Source organism: Phyllobates terribilis, unplaced genomic scaffold (genome assembly GCF_046119375.1).
Source record: "Phyllobates terribilis strain yellow unplaced genomic scaffold, ASM4611937v1 Scaffold_11__3_contigs__length_659146591, whole genome shotgun sequence".
Lineage (NCBI taxonomy): Eukaryota > Metazoa > Chordata > Amphibia > Anura > Dendrobatidae > Phyllobates > Phyllobates terribilis.
The window spans coordinates 297,077,211-297,099,620 of NW_027362771.1; the positions used below are offsets into that span (position 1 = coordinate 297,077,211).

Genomic DNA, 22,410 nt, shown 5'->3' on the forward strand with positions numbered 1-22,410 from the left:
TCGTGGGCACATAGCCTAAGAGTTCAGTCATGCATGTTTGACTCAAACAATAGCGTTTAGATGAAAACACTTTAGAAGCTGCCGGGGACAGACACATGGGAGACTAGTCCCAAACTGCTGCCAGTGACTCACAGGTCTCTCCTTATAGAGACAAACAGCATATTACCACATGTCAAGTTCCCTTTAACAAGAAGGGATAGTCTAAAACAGTGAACAGCTTTAAAAGGGACTGTCAGCACAGTATGACTGTTCAAACAAAGTACAGGCATTCGGTGCATTAATGAGGGGCCAATCATTTATATACACCTTTCCACCTGCTTGTTTTCCCTCAATCTCCACCCACCTCCCTATCCCTTCTTTGATTGACAGCTCTGGCTTCATAGACCCATAGAAGGGTGGAGATTGATGGAAAACAAGCAAATGGGAAGGTAAATGATTAGCCCTGCCATGGAGCACCAAGCGCCTGTACTTGGTTTGAACAGTCATTCTGTGCTGACAGAGTCCCTTTAACCTTTATGTCTGTATGGCCAGTCCAAGAATCCTTTGCTAAGCAGCCTCAACTATGTGATGCTGGTTGTGTGACGACATGTAGCAACTAGTGAGGAGTGCAAGTGCTCGTTACTCGAGTTTGCCTAGGGTGCTCAGGTGACCTTTTCGAGTCCCCACCGCCTGTGTATGTCATGAAATCCCCACATATTTTGTGACTGTCTAACAGCTGCAAAAAATGCGTCCGCGAGGACTCAAACACCCGCGATACTCGGTGCATACCCGAGCGCCCTAGGCAAACTCGAGTAACGAGCATTTGCGCTCTTCACTAGCAGCAACCAGTCACGAGCAGGCAGCCTAGTAATACAAACACATTGCTATTCACATTTGAAGAATAGTACTAAATGTGTAACTTACAGGTGAGCAGTTACTAGTCTAATGTGTTATTCTACACAATGATGGCATATTCCTAGTGCTATAATGTTACAGATGCAAATAAAACCTTTTATCTTCTTTAAGCTTCCGATTTTCTCTGTAATGAATCAGCCACTTCCAAGGAGATGTTCTGCTCATCTTCTCTAAAATGGCAATAACTTCCTTCAGCTTTCCTAAAGGGCGTTTCAAGAAAGGTTGCAGTTAATGCAATGGGCTGGCAATTAAAACAGTTTACAGGGAATCAGTAAGTAGGATCAACCATCCTAAGCAGTCTATATAGACATGCAAGTCACAGAAAGTGGGGTAAAATGATACCTTGAAAACTGTAATTTTTTAACACCTATGGGACAGACATAGATCTTCCTGAGAATCTGCTTCCAGAGTTTATATTAAATAAAAGGGGGTGTTATCTGTGAGAGACATGTATTGACTGACATGTTGCTCTCATAATCACACACAGCTCTGGAGTGAAATCAGAGCTAATAGTACAGCAGAAGTGAGGTTTACCTCATCAAACATTTACAGCAGCAGTGATTGTCCTTTCACAGTGTTGGCAGATCTGCTGCAGAGCCGTGCCTGATTATAACCAACATAGTACGGCAGTTTACTGATGTGTCTCATTACTAACACAAGTACATTTGCAGTGGTGTTCTCACATTGCTGTCAGCACTGCTGTACTGGCCTTTCCCATACTGGCTGCCTGTGAGATTTGAGGCTGAAGAACTCCAGCTGCAAATGCTTTTATAATGAGAAACTTCACTTCTGCTGTACTGTGTTTTCACTGCTCTGATTTCACTGCAGAACTGAGTGTGATAATGAGAGCAAAGTGTCAGTCATTACATGTCTCACACAGGTAACGTCCCCTTCCATTTAAAATAAGCTCTGAAAGCAGATTCTCAGGGAAATCTCTGTCTGTTCCATAGATCTTAACAGCTCATTTGCATATAAGAAAACATGTATTTCTCTGGAATACGACATCGAATCACAGATAACAAATTATCATTTTCTTCCAACTTTCTATACCTTACATGCCCAGGTAAACTGTTTAGTAGAGTTGATTCTACTGACAGATTCCCTATGACCCATAGTTGTAAAGGACAAACATATAAACTATAAATTGGTACATAAACACTAACCCAATGTTATGCTTTCCAATACACTTTTATCCGAAACCACAAAACCACCAGCTTGAAAGAGTTCTTCATACGCTGACTCTGCCAAATCCTCTGGGGTGTCCACACCAGCAAAGGTAACATTATGCAGGAGCTTCAGTTGCATTAAATATGGAATCTGCAGATGTAGACAATGTGATTACAATTCCACACTACACAAAAATACATGGCTTTGTATCTTGTCGCCTTTCAGGTCTCTGCTGTTTGATTTAACCCCTTCACCACCCAGCCTGTTTTCACATTCCTGACCAGGCCAAATTTTACAATTCTGACCAGTGTCACTTTATATAGTAATAACTCTGAAACGCTTCAACAGATCTCAGTGATTCTGAGAGTGTTTTTTTCACAACACATTGTATTTCATGTTAGTGGTAAATTTAGGTCGATATTTTTTTGCATTTATTTGTAAAAATATCATAATTTTGGCAAAAAAAGTGAAAATTTTGCAATTTCCCAACCTTAAATTTTCATGCCCTTAAAGCAGATAGTTATAGCTCACAAAATAGTTAATAAAAACCATTTACCACGTGTCTACATTATTTAAGCATTATTTTTAAACATTTTTTTTTTCTGTTAGGACGTTAGAAGGGTTAAAAGTTAATCAGCAATTTTTCAACAACATTTACAAAACCAATTTTTGTAGGGAGTCGGGACCACATACCATTTGAAGTGACTTTGAGGGGCCTATATGACAGAAATACCCAAAAGTGACATCATTTTAAAGACTGCACCCCTCAAAGTGTTCAAACCCACATTCGATAAGTTTATTAACCCTTCATGTACTCCACAGGAACTGAAGCAATGTGGAAGGAAAAATTAAAATGTTATTTTCCCTCAAAAATGTTGATTTAGCCCCAAATTTTTCTTTTTCACAAGGGTAGCGGGAGAAAATGGACAGTACAATTTGTTGTCCAATTTCTCCTGAGTACACTGATTCCCCATATGTGTTGGAAGGGAAGGAGTGCCATTTGACTTTTGGAGCGCAAAATTGGCTGGAATCGATAACGGATGCCATGTCGCGATTGGAGAGCTACTGATGTGCCTAAACAGTGGAAACCCTCCACAAGTAACCTCATTTTGGAAACTACACCTCTCCAGGAATTCATCTAGGTGCGTAGTGAGCACTTTTAACCCTCATGTGATTCACAGAATTGTATGGGGAACTAGTTTTCAGGCACAGTGCACAGTGAAATCTCAGAAGGGAAGAAGCACCATATTGTAGTGCAGATTTGGCTGTTATAGTTTGTGGGTGCGATGATATGGTTTGCGGGTGCCAAAGGAAGAGCCCCTGAGCTGCCATAACAGCAGAACCACCCAATAAATGACCCCATTTTACAAACTACACCTCTCAATGAATTCATCTAAGGGTGCAGTGATTATAGTGACACTACGGGTGTGTCCCACAATTTTATACCATTGGGCAGTGAAGAAAAAATGATTACGTTTTTACCATAAAAATTTTTTTTCAGCTCCAGATTTAAAATTTTCACATGGGGAAAGTAGTAAAACTGGCAACAAAATATGTCACACAAATTTCGGCTGAATGTGGCAATCCTTCATATGTGGCTGTAGAGTACTGCTTAGCCACACGCCAAGACACAGGAGGGAAGGAGCGCTATTTGACTCTTGGACAACAATTATCGTAGAATAGTTTGCACACTCCATATATAGAGCCCCTAAGTGCCAGAAGAGCAGAATCCCCCCTCAAGTGACCCCATTTTGGAAATTACACCCCTCTGGGAATTTATCCACAGGGATAGTGACGATTTTGACTTCATGTGTTTTCCAGAAACAAGCAGTAGTGAATATTGCTGAGGGAAAATTACAAATCTGCCATTGTAGTACGTTACGCCCAGCTCATGGTTCTGGAGACATGGACTCCGTAAATTAGACTGGCTCTCAACTATGCAGAAATGGATGCTAAATGTGGTTTAGGCACACTGGGGCTCAGAATAGAGAGGGGCATTTGGATATGGAAGCACAGAATTCTCTGGATTTTTTGGGGGGTCGAGGAGCCATAGCGCTTTTCATGAACCTTTCTGCTACCAGTAATGTGGAAGTCCCCTATATTTCCATTGACAGATGACGGACCTGAGTGGGGACTTGCTTTTTTTTGTGAACCGAGTTGAAGCTTTTATTGGGAACATTTTACATAACATTTTGGATCAAATTTATCCTGTGTTCTATGCTGAGCACTTACATTGAGGTTCCCATCTAAATCTCCAAATGACGAAGATTCATATGAAACCCCCGAGGGATCCATTCACTATAATGAGGCAGCAGAGAAACTCTGGACTCAGTCTGGCCTCTGTTCAGCGGTTCTTTCTTTTCAGAGGTGCACAAAACTGTGGCCAACCGCGCTTTTATGCACGCTTAACACGAACCTGTCACCAGGTTTGACCGATATGAGATAAGCCCACTCCCTTTATGGCATGATATACAGCATTCTATAATGCTGTATATATGCCCCCAACTCGACCTGCAAGACCAGAAAAAGAGCTTTTATTACTTACCTGGGACAGTCTCCCCGGCATTGCGCTCCTGCACAGGGGTACTTCTCTGCCCTGACCAGGACAGAGGAAAGTACCATAGTGCACAGGCGCCGAGAAAGGTCAAATAGCTCCGGCGCCTGCATACTGCAGTACTTTACCCTACTCTACTCAGATTATATCTGTTTATGTTTGGCTGCAGTCACACATTAAAAAATGTTTTTTATTGCAAAAACAAATTTTGTATCATCATATTGACACCACTGACACCGCTCACCCCTTTCTCTGCCTGCGCTCTGGCCGTCGTTCCCTCCCTGCACTCTATCGTATTCATGTCTGTCAGATGCGAATACAATTGCTGTGAGCAGAGGAGCTGTAATCAGCTCCCTGTTCCACCGGGAAATCCAGCAGAACGCAGGCCACTTATATTAGTTTGCCAATGAATAGGGGCATGTGGGAACATTTACTTGTGGGGCAGGCTCTGGGTGACATACGAGTGGCTGGATGTGGGGGACTTACAGGTGGCTGGCTGTGGGGACATTACAAGAGGTGCTGTGGGGGACATCATATTATATGAGAGACACTGGTGAACATAATACTATATACGATATGTGTAGGACATCATATTGTATAGGGGCTGTAGGGGACTGAAGGCTGTGGTGACCATATTTTATAAGAGGCTCTGGTGGACATCATACTGTATATTAGGGGGCTATTGTGGCTATCATAAGGTTTGGGCTGCTGTGGTGACCATCATAGTGTGTAAGGGAACAGTGTGAGGAAGGGGTACAGTTTGGAAAGGATAATGTGGTATAGGGGCATAAAATGAAAAGGAAGCACAGAATGGATATGGAGAGGCGGCTGTGTGAAAAGGGGGGCACAGTATGGAGAGGTGTTAGCATGGCAGGGAGACAGTGTAGAGATAAAGCGAGTGTAAGGGAAAACAGTGGAGAGGGGAGAGCCGAGAGCCATGGTTCATAGGGGTGGATGGTGTGGCGATTATATCTGATAATGGCAGACATTGGGGTGGTTATAGGTCATTATGGCGGACAGTGTGGAGGCCATGTACCATTGGAGTCTTATTTAGGGCATAGTATGCACAGATATTTTATGCATTGAGCATTATAAAGACACTTATTTTTAAGGGCACTGTGCTGGGATGAGCTGCAGAAGACTGGAGAAGAGGGAATCTGGAGAGAAGAGCTGTGGATGTGAAAAGTCATCATGGCAGCAGGACAAGATAGAGACAAAAAGAAAGAAACAACTCAATCAGAGAAGATGTCGCCTATGAGGTATCTGAATGTAAATGTTTACTTGTTGATGTGATATTGACTACGTCTCATCACTACAGTGGTTCCTGTATGGTCCACAGTCTGAAACACTGATTACAACTCCCAGTATATCCTTAACAATGTTAAGGAGATGCTGGGAGTAGTTGTTTCATGATATACAAATGGGCCTGACTTGACATTACAATTGATTGCTGTAATGTGTTGATGTGTTCATGCAGTGATGGTGGTTCTGGTGACATTTTCATGTACTGGTGTGTATTTATTTACGGATGGTGGTTCTGGTGATGCATTAATGTACTGATGGTGGATCTGGTGGGGTATTCATTGTACCGATGGTGGTTCTAGGGACCTATTTATTTACTGATTGTAGTTCTGGTGCTGTATTTATGTACTATCGATGGCTATGGTGTTCTATTTATGTACTCATGATTTTGGTTTTGTATTCATGTACTGATGATGGTTCTGGTGATGAATACACCACCAGAACCAGCATCACTACATGAATACATCACAAGAGCCATCAGTAGTATATGAATACAGCACCAGAACAACCATCAGTACATGAATACATCACTAGAACCACCATCAGTACAAGATCCACAGCCCCAGAACCACAATCAGTACAGGAATATGGCACCTGAACCACTATCAGTACAGGAATACAGCACCAGAACCACCATCAGTTTTGTTGCAAACTGTATTTGGTGCATGATGGACTTCATTAGGGTATCCACCAAATGCTGTACACCTTAATTTAAACCAATTGGCCACCATTATAGTCCAGTTATATTAGTTTCCATGAGCCTGACATTTAAATATAGAATGTCAGGGATGAATATCTCTTTTTGTGCCTGGTATTCTGGTATTGTGTAGGTGGTTCCCAAACAATGGATTCTATATCTAACTCTGAAAACGCACTGTTGAGCCTCGCCCCTAAAAAGTACATCACTTTTTTTTTTTTTTAACTATTGATGGCATTTGGTGAAAAAGGTAACAATTCTAGTGGAAGTGGTCGTCAGAGCTTGATACCAGACACATCAGACCTGACCCATTGGAGGGGAAGGGGGTGCATTAGGGCTCCTTTTACTTTAGTCTCTGACCCATTCCTTTACTTGGGGGACAAAGGTTCATAGGGTGGATGTGGGGAGCCATCATCTTCATCTGCCTAGGGCACCGAAATACTTTGTCCTGACCCTGTCTGTATATGATCATAAAATATTACGTACCCCAAAAATGTTACCAATAAAAACCCTAACTTATCCCACAGAAAACCAACCCCCACTCAGATCCCATGTTACTGGTAGAAAAAAAAGACTCAGTAAAAGCGACACTGCTCCCCCCCAAATAAAATCCAGTGATATCTGCGCTCCCAAATCCAAATCCCCCCTCCTTCTGATCCCCACTGTGCCTAAACCGCAGTAAGCGGCCACATGTTTGGCATTATTGTAGCGGGGATAGTGCATTTAATTTACAGGGTGCGTGTCGCCAGAAGCACAAGCAGGGCATAATGTATGGGGGAGCTACAATATATGGGAGCACAATGTATGGGCACTAAAGTGGCATAGTTGCAATTCTCCAGAAAAAAAGGCTGGCGTGGATGTTACAAAATAGTCATTGCAGCTGTAGATGAATTTACTGAGAGGTGCAATTTCCAAAATGGTGTCACTTTTTTTTTTTTTTTTCTGCTGTTCTGGCACTTTAGGGGCTCCACAAATGTTGCCCGCAAACTATTCTAGAGCTCAAATTTTTTTTTCTGTGAGGCACCTCTGGGTTCAGAATACTCTCTACAGCCCTAGATGAATTCCTTAAGCAGTGAAGTTTCCAATATGGAATCACTTGTGGGGGGGTTGTACTGCTTTTCTGCGACCTCAGGGGCACTGCTGATGGGAACCACAATCTATTCAAATGGAATCTGCGTTTTAAAAGCCAAGTAGAGCTCCTTCCCATCTGACCCCTGTGGTGTGCTCAATCAGTAGTGTACAACCACATATTATTATAGCGCCATTTATTCCATGGCGCTTTACCTGTCAAAAAGGGGTATACATAGCAAAAACAATTACAATAATCTTGAACACAATGTGACAGTGACTGATACAGGAGGAGCGATGACCCTGCCCGCGAGGGCTCACAATCTACAAGGGATGGGTGAGGATACAGTAGGTGAGGGTAGAGCTGGTTGTGCAGCGGTATGGTGGAGCGGTGGTTACTGCAGGTTGTACGCTTGTCGGAAGAGGTAGCTCTTCAGGTTCCTTTTGAAGGTTTCCACGGTCGACGAGAGCCTGATCTGTTGGGGTAGAGAGTTCCAGAGTAGGGGGGGGAAGCTCGGGAGAAATCTTGTATGCGATTGTAGGAGGAGATAAGAGGGGAGTAGAGAAGGACATCTTGTGAGGATCGGCGGATGCGTGCGGGTATGTAACAGGAGACTAGGTCAGAGATATATGGAGGGGACAGGTTGTTAATGGCTTTGTATGCCATGGTTAGGGTTTTGAACTGGAGTCTCTGAGCAATGGGGAGTCAGTGAAGAGATTGACAAAGAGGAGAGGCCGGGGAATAGCGGGGGGATGGGTGGATTAGTCAGTCAGCAGAGTTTAGGAAGGATTGGAGGGGTGCTAGAGTGTTGGAAGGGAGGCCACAGAGCTGGAGGTTGCAGTAGTTAAGGTGGGAGATGATGAGGTCGTGCACTAGTGTTTTTGCAGATTCATGGTTGAGGAATGTGCGGATTCGGGAGATATTTTGAGTTGGAGTCGGCAGGAAGTGGAAAGGGCTTGGATATGTGGTTTGAAGGAGAGTTCCGAGTCCAGGGTTACCCCAAGGCAGTGAGCTTGAGGGACTGGGGAGAGTGGGCAGCCATTGACGTTGATACATAGGTCAGTTGGGGGAGGGGGGTTGAATGAGATGGCGGAAAGATGATGAATTCTGTTTTGTCCATATTAAGTTTTAGAAATCTAGCAGAGAAGAAGGATGAAATAGCGGACAGACATTGTGGGATTTTGGTTAGTAAGGTGACATCGGGTCCAGAGAGGTAGATCTGTGTCTCATCAGCATAGACATGATAATGAAAGCCATGAGACTATGAGCTGTACCAGGCCTAAGGTGTAGACGGAGAAGAGTAGGGGTCCTAGAACTGAACCTTGGGGGACACCAACAGATAGTTTCCAAAATTAGGTCACTTGTGGGGGTCAGGAGGGGGGGGGAGATTCTGCTGTTTTGACATGTTAGGAGCTCTGCAAATGCGACATGGCATTCAGAAACTATTCCAGACAAATTTACGCTCCAATTAGCACTCTGTTCTTTCCAAGCCCTGCCATGTGCCCAAAGAGCAGTTTTTGACCACATATGGGGTATCTGTGTTCAGAAGAAATCGTCTAACAAATTATGGGGAGATTTTTCCTATTATCTATTATGAAAATTATAAATTTGGGGCTAAAAACATTTTAGCAGAAAAAAAATTAATTTTTGTTTTCACATCAACATTTTAAAAAGTTCTGTGAAGCACCAACGGGTTCAACAAACTCAACACACCCCCAGATGAATTCCGTGATGAGTCTAGTTTCCAAAATGCAGTTACTTGTGGGGGTTTCTACTGTTTTGGTACCTCAGGGGCTCTGCAAGTTAGACATGGTGTCTGCAATCTATTCCAGCCAAATTTACATTCCAAATACCAAATGTTGTTTCTTCCCTTCTGAGCCCTGCTGTGTCACAAAACAGAACTTTTCGAACACGTGTGGTATTGCCATTCTCAGAAGAAAGTTGATAACAAGCTGGAGGTTCACTTTTTCATGTTACCTCAAAAGAGAAAAATGTGGAGCTAAAGCAACATTTTCGTGAAAGAAAAAGGAAAATTTTCAATATAAACGACCTAATGTTATGAAATTCTGTATAATACCTGTGCGTTCAAAATGCTCACTATATCCCTGGCTAAAATCCTTAAGGGGTGTAGTTTCTAAAATGGGATCACTTGTTGAGGTTTTCTGCTGTATGGATGCCTTAGGGGCCATGCAAATGTGACATGGCGCCCCTAATCTATTTCAGCCAAATTTATGTTCCAAACTTCAAATATTGCTTCTTCCCTTCCGAGCTCTGCCGTTTATCCTAACAGAGGTTTCTGCCCACAGGTGGGGTATGAGTGCGCTCAGAAGAAACTAGGTAACAAATTGTGGGGTCCATTTTCTTGTGCTATTCCTCGTAAAGGTGAAAAAAATATATATTTTTTCCACTTGACTTTGTATTAATTCCTGTGTAGCACCTGAAAGGTTAAAAAAATTCACAGTTTTGAAGTATTTGAAGGGTGCGTTTTTTTTTTTTTTTTAAATGGCATCACTTTTGGGGAGTTTCCAATATATAGGCCCCTCAGTCTGTTTAAATCTGAATAGGTCCCTAAAGAAACAGGTTTTGTAAATTTGTTGTAAAAATGAGAAATTGCTACGAAACTTAACCCTTCTAACTTCCTAACAAAATAAAATGAAGTTTGAAAAATGATGCAGATGTAAAGTAGACATATGGGAAATGTTATTTATTAATTGTTCTGAACAGCATGACTAACTGGTTTAAGGATATAAAGATTGAAAGTTTGAAAATTGCGAATTTTTCAAAGTTTTCACCAAAATATCGATATTTTCATAAATAAATGCAACATATATCGACCTACATTTACTGCTAAGAAAATACAATGTGTCAATAAAAAAACAAAAAAAATCTCAGAATCACTGGGATACGTTGAAGCGTTCCAGAGTTATTACCACATAAAGTGACACTGGTCAGATTTAAAAAATTTGGACTGGTCATTAAGGTTAAAAGTGGCTCAGTCATTAAGGTTAAAATTGGCTCAGTCACTAAATGGTTAAAAGATTCACAGATCATTTTCACCTAACAGACTTCTGAAGGTAGATTTCTTTTCCCAAGCCTCACCAAATATTAAAAGCTTAAACAAATATTTCAACATAGGTTAAATTGCCAAACTTCAGAGACGCTAAACAACGACAACCTGAGATTTGTGTAAAATATTAACTAAAGACCAGACCAATAGGCAAAAATACCCCAATAATTCACTATTCGACCTCTCTGAGTCAGAAGATATGATTGCCTATATCAGTTCAGCTTTGTTGCCTCCTGTGTAAAAGCCAATAGGGAAATTTGGAAAGTTATATAGATTTGGTTCCAGTTTACTAACATATGCTAAACTACAGAGATTCCAGGGAAGTTCAGTAGGCATGGAAGCCTGTTCCCTGTTATTTTCAGGAAACCATGTCAAATCAGTGAGGAGGAGCAAGATACCAAACATGTCACAATAGTATCCCGAGTTAAAGAAAAATCTAAAACTGAAAAGAAAGATACAAATAGAACTAGCAAAAGGCACAGGAACTAGAGTAAAGATACCAGCTACCAATTTCCCCTTCTAAAAAAAACAAGAAAAAAAATCTTACCAGCATCCATAAAATAGAAGAGAGATTTAATAGAAATACATATTCATGTCACCATGTATAGTCCTACACAGAGGTCTTTTCTAGCGCCGGTTAAAAAAAAAAAAAAAAAATAATGTGCAAACAGCCATCCGAGTTCTCCTACAAATTACAGGTTGATTATGCAGACCAAAACCCAAGAGAAACCCAGGTAGATACCATTAGAGAGGCCTCTGATTGGCTTCAAATTTATTCTGCAGCAGGAAAACAACCACAAACATACAGCTAATGTAATTAAGAACTGTCTTCAGCGTAAAGAAAAATAAGGAGTCCTGGAAGTGATGATATGGCTACCACAAAGCCCTGATCTCATCATTGAGTCTGTGTGGGATTCCATGGAGAGACAGAAGGATCTGCGCAAGCCTACACCTACAGAAAATCTGTGATTAGTTGTCTAAGATGTTTGGAACAACCCCCCTGGTGAGTTCCTTGAAAATCTGTGCGCTAGTATACCTAGAAGAACTGGTGCTGTTTTAAAAACGAAGGGCAATCACACCAAATATTGATGTAGATTTTTCTTTTGTTCAATCACCATTAATTTTGTTAGTTGATAAAAATAAACCATTAACACTTCTATTCTTTAAAGCATTCTTACTTGGCAGCATTTTTTCCACACCGGCTTAAAACATCCTGACACCACTGTAGGCAAAACAACAACAAAAAAAACATATCCGCGGTTTCATCACATTCTACCCAAATACATATGCATCAAATATAACAACTTTACAATTTCAAGCAATTGAACAAGCTACAAAACAACTTGAGAGTGGAGACTTGTGGCATAAGCTTTTAAATAGAGAATGTTATTGCATGCTTATATTAAAAACGTGATAGTATGTTGTCCTCTTGTGTGTAATGGTCAGTGTTGTTTTTTTTTTTGTTTTTTTTAAGAAACAAAAAATTCAATAATTTGATTTTACTACATTTTGGATGGCTACTACTTTGTCTTATTTATATGTTGGATATTATCCATGTTTCAACCAAGAATGAGCATGTTGAAAAATGGCAACGAAAACAAATTAACTGAGCCAGAATAGATGAAGGAAAGATGGAAAGAGTACACAGAGCTCCTCTCTACAAGAACGACTCAGTGATATGGGAAGAACAGACTGGAAATGATAGAGAGCTCAACATCCTGAAAGACTAAGTAGTAAATGGCCCAAGGACTGGACAAGATTAGTGTTTATTCCTATTCTGAAGACTGGAGATGCTACCGACTGAGGAAACTATCAGACTATTGCGCTCATACATCATACCAGCAAAATACTACTGAAGATCTTGCAAAGACGGTTACAGCCTTACTTTGATATAAAGCTGCCAGAGGAACAAGCAGGATTCAGAAAAGGCAGAGGAACAAGATGCGCGATTGCTAACATTATCCATCTAAAGTAAAAAAGGCTAAAGAACACAACAAAGCGATATATTTTTGCTTCTTCGCCTACAGCAAAGCCTTAGACGGTTGGTCACTAGAAACTTTGGAATACCATGAAGGATATGGGTGTGCCAAGCCATCTATTTAGCCTCATTAGGAACCTTTATCTCCACCAAGAAGCAACAGTCCAAACAGAACACTATTGACAAGACATGGTTCAAAGTACAGCGAGGGGTCAGACAAGGCTGCATCCGGTCACCATTTCTCTTCAATTTATGTGCAGAAGCTATTTTCAGGAGGGCTGGACTTGCCGAAAAAGAAATAATCAAAATTGCTGGATGAGTCATCAACAATCTTAAATATGCAGACGATACAACATTGATGACAACAAGCGTAGAAGGAGTGAACGACTTATTACGGAGTGTCAGGATGGAAAGATCGAACATGGGACTGCTACTCAAAGACAAAGATATTGACTACTGCCAGGTACAACCGGGACACATTTGAGATGGACAGCGACAAACCGGAAGTTGTAAAGGACTTCAACCTAAATGGATCAATGATCACTCAAGATGCAGGGACGACATAGGAAGTCAATATGAGAATAGCTATGGACAAATCAACAATGAAGTCAGTGGACATGGTCTTCAAATTGAGGAGCATTTCATTGGCGACAAAGACACAGCTTGTACATAGTTTGGCCTTTCAGTGGTAACATATGGATGCGAAACCTGGACGATAAAGAAACAAGACAGAAGAATCAACGCCTTTGAAATGTGGTGCTGGTGAAGGATGTTCTCAATATCATGGATGGCAAGAAGAACAAACAAATCAATTTTGAAACAAATCAAGCCAGACATGTCACTCGAAGCAAGAATCATCAAGCTACGACTTGCCTACTTTGGACACATCATACGAAGACATCACTGGAGAAGGATATCATGATCGGAAGAATAGAAGGAACAAAGCAAGGAGGTAGACAAGCAATCCAATGGCTTGATACTATCAAGATAACAGTAGAGAAGACCCTGGTGGACCTATCTAGGCTTGCACAAGTTCAATCTTCCCACAGAGTGTTCATCCATTAAGTTGCCATGGCTTGAGACCAGCGATTTTCTCGCTGGTTTTGATGGGGCATGGTGGTGTCAGATGCTCCTGATTCATGCAGGTGCACGCCTCTTCATGAATTTGGAGCGTCTGACAAGTGTCGTCTGTGCCTCAGTGCACCATGTCAGAAAGCTTACTCCAGTCCCTTACTGGAGTAAAATTTCTGGATTAGGAAACGCCACAGTTTGTCAATAATTAGACGAGCTGTGGCGTCATGCCTCTACTCCGCCCATTTTGGTGGAGTTAGGAGAAACTGGCATGAAAAGGGCAAAAGATGCAAAATGTTGTTGTTCTGTAGAGGTATGGTAATATTTATTCACTATGTGGTGGTAAAGGCAGTGGTCATTGTGTAATTGTAAATTGTAATACTGATCTTTTTCTAGTTTCTTAGTATGTAGGCAATACTTAGCTCAGTATAGCAGCAACAATGATATGTGATAATTATATATGTATAGATTTTATTATAAGTGGCGGCGTGGGGGAAAAGGGCACGTATGGAGAAACACTTTGGTGCTTGGGCCTGTGAAGAATACATATTTATTCTACCCTTTACTTACCTTGTTTATGCAAGAAACTACATCTTCATTTTTTATGATAACTAATAGCTGATGAGATTCGCATCGTTCATTGTTCAAGAAATCCCATGGATCAATGGGAACATGACCATCCTTTACTAGTAAGCTCTGTGAAAGAAAACATTTCTCACATCATCTTATGCACTTAGATTCTGCACACTTATCAGGGATTTCATTTCAACACAGTTCATCTTTCCCAAAAAACAAACTCTGTATTAAATCGCTCCAATTCTCTGTATTATGCTTATAATAAAAAGATATAAATCATATAATTACCTTAGCTGATGAGATGAAATCCGCATCATCGGTCTCATATATGTAAAAAGACATTTTTTGCTCAGTCTCTCTTGCAACATTCTGTAACCTTGAGTGCAGACTCGTACACAGATCTGATATAATGTTCTTAAAAGATTGGGACTTGGAGGAAACTGGTACAGATGTTCTTGCCTGCTGGCCACCCTCCTCTGCTAGCTGACTGCCTGAAGTTCTATCTACTGCAGCGTTACCCAAGCCAACACTACTCAACTTTAAGTGATTGGATTGTACGCACTCATTAAGGATGGCAGAGATGTCAGAATTTGATTTGTCCAATGGCGTTTCATACCTTAATCGACTGAAATGAAAGGGAGAATATCTTTGAGTTCTAACTTTTCTTATAGTCCTTGAATAGGTAACCGGTTCATCCCATAATTCATCTTCATAGTAGGGTGAAGTATTGTATGTGCTTGAGTGTCTGCTGTCAGGTCTCCTAAAGTCTGTCCTGCGGTATGGGCAACGCAGAGTGATAAGAAGAGGATTTATACACTTGATTGTAGAAGGTGAACAGCTAGGAATCCTCCTGGCCTCGAACATAGTCTGAGAGCGAGGTCCATGTGTGTACTTTTCTTTCGAAGACTTTCGTAAAATCTCCTTTAAATTACAAGTAAACCTTACATTTTCCATGTCAAGAGTGTTCTGAGTAAGATCATCTGATACTGTTCTGTTACCAGAGAAGACATGGTCAAAGTCAGACCTAGAAATCTCTTTGCGGATTGTTCTTGTAGCACATTCAGGGTCTTTAATATTTCTAGTTACAGTAAGATTCCCATGATTTGTCTTGCTGTTGTATTCAAGATCCTTTAGATGCAGTGACATATTTTCTTCAGCTTCATATAGACCACTATTTGAACCAGAATGCTTTCTAAAGGACTTTTTTGCCCTATTTGCGGGAGTCAGTTCCTGAAGAGGTTTCACTTCCTCGGGCAATGATCTGGGAGGCTCAGGAATATCTTCTTGGAAATCTTTTTGATGTGAGAGAGGTTCTGTATATGAACGTATATATTCAATATCGTCATCAGAAGTTTCAGACCAGCGATCATACTGTTCTTTACTTATACTTCCTGTATTTACTATAAAGCAAATATCAGGAAGTTTTGGAGATGCATCCTGCTCAATGCTGTCAGATACATTTTCAAAAGATGGCGATATTAAGCGGTTATCTTGAGGAGGCATCGCTTCTTCAAGGAGCTCTGGTTCAACAAAGTTTTCATTTATCAATTCTTCTGATGAACTATCTATTATAGGTTCTTCTGATATTACATCGCAATTCTCCATTATAGTTTCTTCTGCTACCACAGACAAATTGTCCATTGTAAATTCTTCAGCTTCAAGAATGCAATTGTCCACTGCAGGTTCTTCAGCCTCGACACTGCAATAGCCAACAGCAGGTTCTTCAGCCTCGACACTGCAATAGTCAACAGCAGGTTCTTCAGCCTCGACACTGCAATAGTCAACAGCAGGTTCTTCAGCCTCAACACTGTAATAGTCAACAGCAGGTTCTTCAGCCTCGACACTGCAATAGTCAACAGCAGGTTCTTCAGCCTCGACACTGCAATAGTCAACAGCAGGTTCTTCAGCCTCAACACTGTAATAGTCAACAGCAGGTTCTTCAGCCTCAACACTGCAATAGTCAACAGCCGGTTCTTCAGCCTCGACACTGCAATAGTCAACTGCAGGTTCTTCAGCCTCGACACTGCAATAGTCAACTGCAGGTTCTTCAGCCTCGACACTGCAATAGTCAACTGCAGGTTCTTCAGCCTCGACACTGCAAGTGTCCACTGCAGGTTCTTCAGCCTCGACACTGCAATAGTCAACAGCAGGTTCTTCAGCCTCGACACTGCAATCGTCCACTGCAGGTTCTTCAGCCTCAACACTGCAAGTGTCCACTGCAGGTTCTTCAGCCTCGACACTGCAAGTGTCCACTGCAGGTTCTTCAGCCTCGACACTGCAAGTGTCCACTGCAGGTTCTTCAGCCTCGACACTGCAAGTGTCCACTGCAGGTTCTTCAGCCTCGACACTGCAAGTGTCCACTGCAGGTTCTTCAGCCTCGACACTGCAAGTGTCCACTGCAGGTTCTTCAGCCTCGACACTGCAAGTGTCCACTGCAGGTTCTTCAGCCTCGACACTGCAAGTGTCCACTGCAGGTTCTTCAGCCTCGACACTGCAAGTGTCCACTGCAGGTTCTTCAGCCTCGACACTGCAAGTGTCCACTGCAGGTTCTTCAGCCTCGACACTGCAAGTGTCCACTGCAGGTTCTTCAGCCTCGACACTGCAAGTGTCCACTGCAGGTTCTTCAGCCTCGACACTGCAATTCTCTACTGCAGGTTCTTTAACATCAACATTGCACTGCTCCATTGCAAGTTTTTCAGGCTCAACATTACAATTTTCCATTCCAGTTTTTTCAACTACATCATCAAGATTTTTTAAAATGTTTATATCTTCTTCAAGTGGAAGTACAATTTTTGCCTCATCCATTACTTCATTTTTATCACTTGTGAAGCCATTAATGCTGCTTTCATCTCCTGACAAGACATTTTCAAAATTAGAACTAACCTGATGGCCTGCTATGGACCCCAAGCATATACGCTTTAATTTGGACAGAAATTCTTTTTTATTACTACTTGAACTCCTGTTGATGTGTGTTGAGCCTTTGGCACTTCTGATTGGTTTTACAGTTGGACTGGCATCTCCAGTGGGGTCAAGCTGCTGTTTTCCTACAGATGGCTGTAGAGAATCCATTTCACTGTATCTTCTCATTAACTGATCACTGAAAGAACTTGTAATATTTAAATGTAGAGCAGTTTCATTGGAGTCACTTACATCAGATTCTCCCTCTAGCATATCCCTGCTTGTTCCTAAACTTACACATTCAATTACAACATTTTGACATGCAGGAGATTCCGTTTTTGTAGATAAAGCATCAATTTCCATTTCTTTGACAGCTGAACCAGACAGGTCAACTTTCTCATTTACAGTTCCCTCCAAACATGAGCTATTTTGTATCTTTTCCACATCGAACTGTGTCTGAGATATAAGCAGGCGATTATGGCTTTCAGCTAACATGTCCTTATGAACATGCTCTTCACACTCCATTGTACTTTCACTGCTGTCTTTTATATCAAGGTTTCCAAGAGTATAAATTATTGCATTCGTATCCAATTCAAAGGAGCTGGCAGTAGCTGATGAGGGTTCATGTACTAAACATGCTTCATCGTGAAGGGCCTCTGCTTTCTCATGAGTAGAAGAATCCTCTTTAGTAGATGACGCAGATAGACTTTCCACCAAATTCTGGTTCATATCATGATTTGATGCTTCGGATTCTTTTATTCCCTCATCTGTGGCTGCTACATTGGAAAAGTCAGCACTGTAACCAAAGAGGCGAGATTGGGCAATGTTCAGGGAAAGGAATGACTTCTCTGTTGCTGCTTCGTTTTCAGTTTTTTCAACCTTTAAAAGAAATAAAACATTTAATAAAATGAATTGGCAAGGATTGAATATGCACTACGAAGTGTAATTAACGGTGAATGATGTACACGGACATAAAAACAACTCAGATTTGTAATTCCATATTTTATAGATAGTATTTAAAGGTTAAACACGTAACTGATATTAAAGACACTGCCCTTATATTAGTAAAAGAACTTCGTGATTTGCTAGGTTTTATTTACTTATGAGACATTATTATTTTTCTTATCAGTTGGGCCACTTTTTTACATTTTTTTTATTAAAGGGACAACATAATGCCATTTGACTGTCTCTTAATTTATAGACTATCATCACGGCTGCTTAAAAGTGCATGGAGAGAGAAGTCCATGTTCAGTCGGTATTTTATTCACAGCGATGTCTGATGGTGATTGGGAAGGGGTCCCACATATTCAAGAGGAACTGTCACCAGGTCAAAAGTGGCCACTTTCTGCTCTGAGGCTATGTGCCCACGTTGCGGACCTGAAGCATATTTTTTACGCTTCTCCCTGGCGGGAAAATCGCATGCGGATATTACATGCGGTTTTCCCGCCAGGTAGAAGCGTTTGTGAGGCGTCTTTGCATGCATTTCCGCATGCGGGTTATCAAGCACTTCTCCAAGCATCACTTGGAAAAGTGCTTGACAACTTGTTCAGAATGGTAAAAAATAAAAAAATAAACTTTATACTCACCTTCTGATGCATTCTCTGCCCCGTCCGGAGTCTTGAGCGGCTCACGCTGTTGTGTGCAGGACCTGCGGTGACGTCATTGAGTCATGTGGTGGGTCACATGACTCAATGACGTGGCAGGTCCTTCAGACAACAGCGCGACGGAGGGAAAACATCAGAAGATAAGTATAAACTTTATTTTATTCTTTTTTTTACAGGTTCTTTGGTACCCAGGTCTGGAGGAGAGTCTCCTCTCCTCCAGACTTGGGTACCATCCGCACATTGATTCCGCAGCGCTTCCGCAAAATTAATGAACATGCTGCGGATTTTTGACTGCAGCATATACGCTGCGGAAAAATCCGCAGCATGGGCATTGACATTGCGGAATGCCATTGGGGACCATGGGGTGCGGATCTACATGCGTTTTTCAAGCGTTTACGCTGCGGAAATTCCGCAGCATATACGCTTGAAAAACGCTACGTGGGCACACAGCCTTATTTTATTCCTGCTGCTCCGAGTAATATTTTATTTTGTTTAATTGACTAGATGGTTCCAGAGATATGGGTCTTTTTAATTAGGGCTAATTTTTATGGTTTTTCCAAGGGTGGTGTAATAATTCAGTGCAGTCTAAAGACACACCTACAGAGAATGCCGTAAGCAACAACCCATATGTTAAGAACATGGAAATCACCACTAACTAAAAAGGCTCATATCTTTGCAACTGAATGGCGGATTTGAAAAGAAACAGACCGGAATACTCAGTGGAGCAGTGGGAATATACTATAAGTAACAACTGGCCTCATTTGACCTTGTAACATGTCCTCTAAAACATTTATGGCATGTCCCCTGAATATTCTACATATTGTCCTACATGGGAACAACACATCAATTAAGTCTTTGGATCTGTCAGCATAAGTATGCTAGCTTCCTATGTAGTGTTCGCATATTACAGTGCCAGTTATGAACTCCTAGTATTGAAATCAAGTAAAATATTGTGCCATTTCAATAATAGGAGTGCTGAAAGATAACACACCACTGACAGATCGAGTCTGGTGTATTCCTGAGGAGAGCGTTCCCTCTGCTTCTATGTGCCATCGCCTATATCGCTCAGCAGTGACTGACAGGCTGTGGTGCACGTATGTATAAACAGCGGACTGTCAACCATCGCTTTTTAACCCCCTTCATGTCATGGCCCTTTTTCGTTTTTGTTACTTCTTCCAAAAGCCATAACTTTTATATTTTTCTGTCAATATAGCCGTATCAGGTCTTGCGTTTTGCGGGACGAGTTGTACTTTTGAACCACACCATTGATTTTACCATATAGTGTACTGGAAACAGGGAAAAAAATCCAAGTGCGGTGAAATTGCAAAAAGTCCAATTCAACAACACTTTTATTTATTTATTTTTTTTTTTTATTTACCATGTTCACTATATGGTAAAACTGACCTGGCAGTATGAGTACGCAGATACCAAAACATGTATAGTTTAAGTGGCAAAATTTTTTTTCCGAGATTTGTATGAAAAAAAGTTTTTGTGTTTGTCGCTATTTTTCAGAGACCCTTAGCGTTTTCATTTTTCGGGATCTGGGGCCGGGTAAGGGCTTGTTTTTTGCGCCCTAAGCTGACGTTTCTATTGATACTATTTTGGGGTAGATACGATAATTTGATTGCCCCTATTGCATTTTGATGCAATATTGCAGTGGTCAAAAAACAGTAATTCTGGCATTTCTCATTAAATTACTTTATATTTTGATAGATTGGATATTTCTGAAAGCAATGATACCAAATGTGTATTTTTTTAAAATGGTTTTATTTTCAATGGGGCAAAAATGGGGTGATTTGAACTTTTTTTTTTACATTTTTTCCATATTTAAAAAAAAACACCTTTTTTTCAATGTAATATTCCTCTTAGGAGACTTGAAGCTGCAATCGTCCGATTGCCTGTGCTATTCATAGAAGTGCTTCAGCACCGCTATGTAAAGCAGAAATCACGATCTCCTATGGATGCCGGCATTGAGCAGGGATTCACAGGAGTATCAAAACAGGCATGCGCGGCTCCTAGAGATACAAGCGCGGCTGGCCATGACATACTGCGCAAGCGCGGCATAGTGACGTCAGCGCAATCCGGGAGCAGAATTCAAATGGCGTGGGCGGTGCCACCCTGACTAAATGCGAGGAATCACACCCCTATGATTAAAAGAGCAGGTATGATATAAACATATAAAGTGGGTTTTACACATATTAGATTTTAACGAAAAAAGCGTGTTAGTGATGCACATTCCATTACCAAAAAAAGCAATGGGGGCAGTTTTGATACTACACAGGGCATGACAGTTTCCCTTTAAATCCCGCTGTCAGGGATTGACAGCGGGATTTAACTAGTTTACAGCCGTGGGTGGAGCTCCGATCCACCCGCGTCCGTTAAAGGCATGCGACAGCAGATTATATCAGCTGTCATTTGTGGGAAAAGATGCGGGCTTGGCGTCGGATGCTGCATCAAAGTCAGGGACACAACATGTGACGTAAATATACGTTGTAAAGGAGGTTAAAGGGACAAGATTAAAGCCCTGGATCTGTAATATACTAGTGATGTATAGGGACACATATCAAGCTGATATATTCTCTATAAATCAGGATGGCCACTATGATGTGCTCTCTAGATTAAAAAAAACAACTTTCCAGCTATTTTCTACAGGCCAGTAGATAGATTGAGCATGCTCCATGGTGTCATAAGGTAGGACAACCACTTAAATAACAGTTTACAAAATGGAGATTAAAATCTTCATATAGTGCGGTACCATGCTTTTTTCTGAGTAATGACCAGGCTCAAGTCCATCTGTTTTCCATACATTACAATTCTTTTCAGGAACAACTGATTGGTCACTATAGAGCACAGGTTTGTAGTTTTCTACAGAATTTTTAGCTTTCTTCTCTCCAGTATCATGCTCTTCTTTTCTTTTGGCTTTCTCGGACAATTCTTTTAATGATTTATTCACACTTTGTGGTTCACTAGATTTCTTCTGATCACTGGCACAGCTTGTAGTGGGATATTCCACATCAAATGCCTCATCAGAGCTATCACTTAATTCCAGTCTACTCATGGTGTCAGTAGCAATAACCTGTAACAATCCAGGTTTTAATGTATCCAACAGAAAAATAAAATGCGTACATATGCCATATATATTATGCGTGACACATACAACAGATGGCGTTGAAGCGAATTTGGACAATATCATCATCAAGTGGAACAAACCTATCCACATAACTGTCCTTATTACCTACTTCTGGACTGCCCATAGACTATAAAAGTCACACATTACTCTGTTTTGTCATTGAAATACGTTAATGCAGTCTAAGTAGCTTGCAGCAGATTGTGACGCTGTGGTGGAGGGAAGCTGTCTTTCACACACAGCTAAGCAAGAAGATAAACAGGTTTATTAAGATTTATACCTTCTCATTTCCTATATACACAGGGCTAAACCAGCGCTTGTATACACAGATTAGGAAGCACTGACATTGCTTTCTCCTCCGGATCCAGTGAGCATGTGATCACTAGGTGCAGGGAGTGAGTAGGAG

The 22,410-nt window shown here is 41.2% G+C and overlaps 1 protein-coding gene across 3 annotated transcripts in view; it reads right to left on the reverse strand.

Annotated features, from left to right (window-relative positions):
• Positions 1-22,410, reverse strand: part of TASOR2 (transcription activation suppressor family member 2) — a 126,108-nt gene that overhangs the window by 6,419 nt on the left and 97,279 nt on the right. For all 3 annotated transcript variants that reach the window (XM_073652471.1, XM_073652472.1, XM_073652470.1), the window contains 4 exons: positions 14,664-18,152; positions 14,370-14,495; positions 2,058-2,211; positions 989-1,094 (listed from right to left, as the gene is read on the reverse strand). In XM_073652471.1, coding sequence (XP_073508572.1) covers positions 989-1,094; positions 2,058-2,211; positions 14,370-14,495; positions 14,664-18,152 — 3,875 coding nt within the window. The remainder of the gene's footprint in view (positions 1-988; positions 1,095-2,057; positions 2,212-14,369; positions 14,496-14,663; positions 18,153-22,410) is intronic.